The 8,075-nt window shown below is 41.1% G+C and overlaps 1 protein-coding gene across 1 annotated transcript in view; it reads right to left on the bottom strand.

The window, feature by feature from the left end:
- The window catches only part of FCHSD2 (FCH and double SH3 domains 2), a 246,750-nt gene that overhangs the window by 237,983 nt on the left and 692 nt on the right, over positions 1 to 8,075 (bottom strand). Inside the window, exon 2 of the mRNA XM_010849504.1 lies at positions 6,356 to 6,453. Within this exon, the coding sequence (XP_010847806.1) occupies positions 6,356 to 6,453 (98 nt within the window). The remainder of the gene's footprint in view (positions 1 to 6,355; positions 6,454 to 8,075) is intronic.

The raw sequence follows: 8,075 nt of genomic DNA on the forward strand, positions 1-8,075 counted from the left end.
AGAGTTGACTCATTGGAAAAGACTCTGATGCTGGGAGGGATTGGGGGCAGGAGGAGAAGGGGACGACAAAGGATGAGATGGCTGGATGGCCTCACTGACTCTATGGACAGGAGTCTGAGTGAACTCCGGAGTTGGTGATGGACAAGGAGGCCTGGCGTGCTGCGATTCATGGGGTCACAAAGAGTCGGACCCGACTGAGCGACTGATTTGATCTGACCCTTCTTAACTTATATGCAGAGTACATCACGTGAAATGCCAGGCTGGATGAAACACAAGCTGGAATCAAGATTGCCAGGAGAAATATCAATAACCTGAGATATGCAGATAACACCACCCTTACGGCAAAAAGCGAAGAGGAACTAAAGAGTCTCTTGATGAAGGTGAAAGAGGAGAGTGAAAAAGCTGGCTTGAAACTCAACATTCAAAAAACTAAGATCATGGTATCTGGTCCCATCACTTCATGGCAAATAGATGGGGAAAAATTAGAAAACGATAGACTTTATCTTCTTGGGCTCCAAAATCACTGCAGACAGTAAGTGTAACCATGAAATTAAAAGATGCTCCCTCATTAGACAGAAAGCTATAACAAACCTAGACAGTGTATTAAAAAGCAGACATTACTTTAATGACAAAGGTCCATCTAGTCAAAGTTATGGTTTTTCCAGTAGTCATGTACTAATGTGAGACTTGGACCATAAAGAAGGCTGATTGTCAAAGAGTTGATGCTTTTGAACTGTGGTGCTGGAGAAGACTCCTGGGAGTCCCTCGGACTGCAAGGAGATCAAACCAATCAACCCTAAATGAAATCAATTCTGAGTATTTATTGGGAGGACTTATTTTGAAGCTCCAATACTTTGGCCACGTGATGTAAAGAGCTAACTCATTAGAAAAGATCCTGATGCTGGGAAAGATTGAAGGCAGGAGGAGAAGGGGGAAAAGGATGAGATGGTTGGATAGCATCACCAACTCTATGGACATGAGTTTGAGCAAGCTCCAGAAGACAGTGAGGCACAGAGAAGCCTGGCATGCTGCAGTCCATGGAGTCCCAAAGAGTCAGAAACAAACGAGCGTATGAACAACAAACAAGACCAGATTACTTCTGTGTGCTAAGCCAACTCAGCCGTATCCGACTCTGTATGACCCTATGGACTGTAGCCCGCCAGGCTCCTCTATCCATGGGATTCTCCAGGCAAGAATACTGGAGTGGGTTGCCATGCCCTCCTCCAGGGGATCCTCCTGACCCAGGGATCAAACCTGAGTCTCTTAGGTCTCCTGCACTGGCTGGTTCTTTACCGCTAGGAACCCTTGGGAAGCCAGATTACCTGTAAGTTTCCCTTTTATATATAAAGGTATCTGAGACAATGAAAAAAAAGTCTCAGAGCTCACATCAACAGACTTCAGAATCCAATCCCCAGTGACCCCCATGAACCAATAGTTTAGAGAAGGTAACATATAGTACAGCAATTCCTCACTTGAGGTCACTAGACCTGCAGATGTCTACAGTGAAAAGACAAGTGCTTCTTGAGCCAGTTTAAATTTTTCAGAACATCTGTAAGAAATCATACATACACTTAGCCCTCTCTGAGGTAAAGTTTACGTATCTTTGCCTTTGGTTGTACTCGTGTTACTAGCTTTAAAATACTGACTCAAAGCTGACTCACAGCTCAGTATATGAAAAATAAAAAGACCACAAATTATTTGTTAAATGTATTCTGATAGGCAAATGTTTCCAAATATGGGAGCCATTATGAGTTCCTTGGTTAAAAGCTTGGGAAATACAGATATGGGAAAGTAAACAAGTCTAGTGAAGTGAAAGTCACTCAGTCATGTCCAACTCTTTGTGACTCTGTGAACTATCCAGTCCATGGAATTCTCCAGGCCAGAATACTGGAGTGGGTAGAGTCCACCTCAATATGATTTACTTCCTCTCAACTGTGCCTTGGTTTCCATTTTCATCTATAAAATCAACAAATACCATAGTATCCACCTGACTCTAAAATTCTAAGATTTTTAAAATATTATATAACAACCTAAAAATGTCTGCTAAGAAGGCAGTTCTTTATATTCTGGGTCCCTTCAAAGAACTTTCTTTATTGACTGGAGTTAGCACGTCATTAGAATAAACAAGAAATACATTATATTAATAAACAACACATAGGCTGTAGGATTCAGAAACTTACTTATACATGGCCTTAGAAAGCAAAGAGAGAATAAACTAATAATAAACTAAAAAGAAAGTAAAGTGTGCTTGTCTACTGCTGACAGCAAAAGTCAACAGGAAACACTTCAGTATAAAATCTCCCCAAAGCATGGAATGTCCCTGATTAACAACAAATGAGTTATCTTTCCTTCTCATACTTCACTCCCAATACACCAGCTTCCACATGCACCCCTAGAACAAATAAACTGAGAAGGGGAGGAGAGCAATGGGAAAAAAACACAATACCATAATCGTCCTCCTTTCAAAATTCCACAAGGTGAGAGGGAGTGGGGAACTAGCCATGGTTGGTGGTAATAGTGGTTTAGTCACTAAGTTGTGTCTGACTCTCTATGACCCCATGGACTATAGTCCACCAGGCTCCTCTATCCATGGGATTTCCCCAGGCAAGAATACTGGAGTGGGTTGTCATTTCCTTCTCCAGGGGATCTTCCACACCCAGGGATCAAACACGCAGACCCCCATCCCCTTTAGTAATCAATAAGTTTGTTTTTTAGGTCTGTGAATCTATTTCTGTTTTGTAAATAAGTTCATTTATATAATTTTTTAAGATCCATCTTCATAATTTTTGCTTTTTCCAGAATGTTGTATGCTAAGTCACTTCAGTCGTGTCCGACTCTGTGCGACCCATAGACGGCAGCCCACCAGGCTCCCCCGTCCCTGGGATTCTCCAGGCAAGAACACTGGAGTGGGTTGCCATTTCCTTCTCCAATGCATGAAAGTGAAAAATGAAAGTGAAAGTGAAGTCGTGTCCAACTCTTAGTGACCCCATGGACTGCAGCCTACCAGGCTCCTCTATCCATGGGATTTTCCAGGCAAAAGTACTGGAGTGGGGTGCCATTGCCTTCTCCAAGGGAAGCTATAACCCAGAATAAAATTTTCCTATTTACAGTTTAATGTGTTGTGGACTTTTTTTTTTTAACCTTTTTTAAAGTCACAAAAATTTTTTCTCTGTCTACTTCTTTATGTTAAAAATCAAAGTTATCTGAATTTGGGGAGAGTAAATTCATAGTAATTTAAACTGAGTATAGCACTGGTGGGGGATGCATCAGTGAGAAGGAGAGCTATTTATGGGATTTTAGGGAGGAAGGTGGTGGTGAGAGCCTCAAAAAAGGAAAAGCAGGCAAGATCCTTTACAACAAAATACATATAAAAATCCAAGCTCAGAGATTTCTAATGAATTTTTAAAAGGTCATTCCACTTGCTAAGACAGACCAGAAAAGCCAGACCACCTTCTCCTCAAGCAATAAAAGTTATGACTATTGAGAATAGACAATTTTAAACTTCCAATTCTGCATTACCATTAGGGAGAAAAAAGCAAATCAGAAATCTAAAGTTATGTTTTAGAAGGTAATATAGTATTCTGCTCACAACTATATAAGACTGAAGGGATTCATCTCATTTATTTAATACAAAGGAGAACACACTCCTTTAAAATATAAAGAATCCCATTAATCCTTGGCGCACCAACATTCACTGTATTTACATATTATACATAAATACATAAATACTCTGGCTTCCTAGGTGGCTCAGTAGTAAAGAATTCTCCTGCCAATGCAGGAGACTCTGGTTCAATCCCTGGGTCAGGAAGATTCCCTGGAGGACATGGCAACCCACTCTAGTATTCTTACCGGGAAAATCCCATGGACAGAGGAACCTGGTGGGTTACAGTCCATGGGGGTCACAAAGAGCATGCACATACACAGATATACTCAACATCAAATAGCCAAAGTACAACTTAAAGTGCCTACATGAGTCAAATTAAAACACAAACTCAATGACACCACCTATTGTTGTTAGTCACTAAGTTGTGTCCAACTCCTTTTCGACCCCACGGACTGTAGCCCATCAGGCTCCTCTGTGCATGGGATTTCCCAGGCAAGAATACTGGAGTGGGTTGTCATTCCCTTCTCCAGGGGATCTTCCTGACCCAGGAACTGAACACGCTTCTCCTGCATTGACAAGCAGATTATTTACCACTGAACCACCCAAGAAGACCCAACACCACCTACAGCTCCCTGTAAATAGAGCTTATAAAATATATCACCTAAAAACTAATAAACTGCACTTAAATAATCCACTTAACAGTTACATCCACTTAACAATTCTGCCAGCTTAAACAAAAAGTACAAAGATACAAACCCGAGTAAGACTTAGCCTATGACTTCAAGGAATTCATATGATGGGGGAAGACAGAAGCATGTGCAAATCAAAATCATTTGAGATCACAGAGAAGAGCAAACTCACAAACTTAAATGGCAACCAGAATTTGCCAGATGAAAACCGGGAGGGTGCAAACAAAGGCATGAATGTAGAGAATACAATTAGATAACCAGAAGTCCTGAGTGGCCAAGCCAGAGGATTAAGAAGGAAGGATAAATGGGCATGAAATGGTAGTAACTAAGCCAGGAAAACGGAGCTTGTAGCTTGCAACTGGGTTGCAAAGGGCTACATATGCTATATCAAAGTGTTTGGTCTTTATTCAGAAGACCACAGAGAACCTCATATGTAACAGTGATTAGAGAGTTAACTGACGACAATGTGGAAAACAGATTTAAACGGAGATTGGGAGAAGATTAGAAGATACGAGAACACTAAAGCAATAATTAGGATATTACCACAACAATGCAAGTGAAATGTAATTAAGTCAGGAATAATACAAACAACTAAACAGTAGCAGCGGGAGCAACAACCTACGCCAACTTGGCAGCAATTGTGTGTCCATCTAGTTGACCATAAGTCAAGGAAGAGGCAACAGGGGAAACAGAGAAAAGAATGCAAACAAGAAGTCTTTAGAATATAATCAAAAGGACAATGACTACTGACTATTCATACCCCACAGAGGAACTTTACTTACAAACTGAGTCTGCCTTCCTAAACTGCTAAAATATAAAATGCCTTAGTTCACTTAATAGTTGTTACAAACTTAATTTTAACCATATGAAAAATTTCGGGTATCTTGCACAGGAATTATTTAAGTCTAAAAATATCCCTGTGGACACAAGAAAAGCAAAGAAACAAATACAGAACTAAAATAGAGTAGTTTTCACCTGAAACTAACACAACATTGTTACTCACCTATACGCCAAAGTAAAAATAAAAGTTAAAAAAAAAAGTAGTTTCCAGTCAGAAAACAATGATCTTGGTTTATCCAAGTTTGGATGAGTCTAATTAATATGCCTTAGTTAGAAACCCTGAAAAGGTACGTAAATAGTAGAAATAGTCATAAACGCTACCTAAATTAAATATGGGAGGGGGAAAAAAAAGAACTATCAAATAAAAATCTTTGGGCTATGAACAATTCAGCTAACTGAACACATAAATATGACAACATATAGTTGGTATTTTTCATGAAATCAACATGAGGTTTTGTGCAGCACAGGAAAAAATCTGATGAGGCTTACAGACCCAATTTCAATTTAATAAGTACATTAATATAGGGAAATAAGAATGGCAGCTACTCTGTTTCAACATGCAAATCAACCTTTACAAAAATATGTTTGCTGAACTGTCAGTTTGTATTATAGAACTGCTAAAACAGTGGTGTTTCTTTCAATAAACTGAGTCATGATTACCTCTATAAAGAAAGTTACTGACTTTCCCAATGCTGGCAAGATGTCTTACCTTTTAAATTCAAAGTTAGCTGATTGTGGATACAGGTTAAGTTTAACAATAAAATCTGATAAACACATGTCCCACTAAATTTAATGTTCAAACTTACATTTGTCATGTTCTAATAATCACCTGAGGTTGACTGGCTCACCCCCAGATATTAATCATTAACCAGGTGTCAGTTTAAAATTCCATGTGAAATCGTTTAGGTCAATAAATGCAGAAAGGTCAATTTAGTAGAAGGATTAAATAAGAATTTCCATTTCACTGTTTATATAATTTGATAAATTTGTAAGAACTTTTTTTTTTCATAAAAATAAGTGAAAGTTATAGGTTTCTCCACTGAAGGAAAAAAGTTTGTATTGTGTTAGTTCCAGTTAAAATTTCTAGCTGAGTTAAAGCTCTAACAGCCTTAAGGCAGGAAATCCAAAAGGAAATTCCATCATCAGTTCCTGGGGCTTGGTAACTCAAAGGTTCTTTGAAACAGAGATATAGAAGTTCTCCAACTATTTACTATAACCTTACCTCATATCTTCAAGTAAATCACATTCTGCTTGATGTTTGGCTTGAAGTTTTGTCATCTGTTCAACTTGAATGTTTTTCAGTTCCTGTGTAACTTTCACCTGAAATATACCATATATTTATAAGGGCTTACCGCAACTTTAAAAAATTATTTAAGGAAAATATGTAATACTTGTCAGAATATATAACTGTTACTTGCCTCTCCTCTGAGGACCACAATCCTGTTATTAGCCACCTAATTTTGTTTACTGCAGATACTTAATTTTAACAACTAGCCAAAATCACCTGAAGCAGAAGCTAAATGAAAGTACATGAGTATAAAAATTACAGATTAAAGAGGTGCAAAATAAACTGCCAGTCGTTTCATTTCATGTACAATACCTATCTAGGTCTTCTTAGAGCTTTAAAAGAGTCTGTCTTCTATTTCTTCCAAACAGGATTCAAATGTCTTAACCATAAGGAGAGGTGAGCAGAGCATAGATGGGAGAAGGGGATATAAGAATGCCTAATATCTAATGACTGAAATTTACACAATCATGAAATTATATGCATCCATCAACTACAAAAAGTATTTTATAATGGCTAGGAGAAGCACACTGGCAGGATGCCGCCCTTGCTGACAGCACATCAAATCACAATCTCTTGTTCACGAAGAAGAAAGCAAAAGTGACCTTCCAGCATAGGCAGTGCTTTTAAGCCACCCCAGCAAGCCGGTTCCCGTGGCATTTCCACTTCAAACAGCACAGTAAATGCAAATTGGCCAGTGCCTCACCCGCCAGGCCAGGATTCAGGTTACAGTGGGCCTGGAACCCTCGCCGCCACCGGAGCAGGGCTACCGGAGGGCTACGTGTGAAAAGAAAAAGACTCACTTGGAGAACCCGGTGAAAAACAGAAAAGAAGAGGGAGCAGACACGAGTGAGTTAGGCATTCACCAAATGTTTGCCCACAAGGGGAGGACAGAACAGCCTCCTCCACCCAGCACCCTGAGTAGACAGTAACCATCTGCAAGATTGAAACGACAAGGACACAGCCTCTGTCCCTGGGGAAAAAAAAAACTGGGGAAGAGGACACTGAAACAGTTCTGGAAGGGTTGAAGCTGCTGACAAGCCCGGAGCACTCGTCACTCCCACTCCAAGCCCAGATCGCGGCGAACACGCCACGCACCGCCAGGTTCTCGCTCTCCTGGGAAGAGAATCACCACCTTCCTCTCCCCCTTGTCGGAGGGGCGGGGCAGGAACCGGGAAGAGAAAGGCAGGACCGTTCAATGCTTAATTTGTTGTTTTCCCCTGGGGTGGGGTGGCTATTGCGACTTCTTTTCGGTCGCCCGGTGGGGAAAGCGGGCCAAATCTTAAGGCCAGGCTGGTAACAAATGTTCTGTAAATCGGCAAATGCGCGAGGGTGGCAACAAGCGAGAGGGGGGCTCAAACCTGGTGCAGACTAAACAATCACTCAAACACAAGGCTCTGCAAAGCTGCAAGGGCTCCCCCACCTCCCCTCCGTGCAGCCCCAGAGAAAGCACTTTGCAGAGAGTAGCACTGCCATGCGCGCTCGCTCACACACACACACACACACACACACACGCACGCACACTCGAAACTCTTGTGAAATGTCTAGGGTTGGGGGGTGGTCTCCTGGGCGGTGGGGGGGAGGAGCCACGGCCGCCCCTCCGCCGCGAAGGCACCAAACACGCGCGCCCCCCTCCAGGAACCGGCGGCAAGTGAGT

This window comes from Bison bison, unplaced genomic scaffold (assembly GCF_000754665.1).
Source record: "Bison bison bison isolate TAMUID 2011002044 unplaced genomic scaffold, Bison_UMD1.0 scf7180017864284, whole genome shotgun sequence".
Taxonomy (NCBI): domain Eukaryota; kingdom Metazoa; phylum Chordata; class Mammalia; order Artiodactyla; family Bovidae; genus Bison; species Bison bison.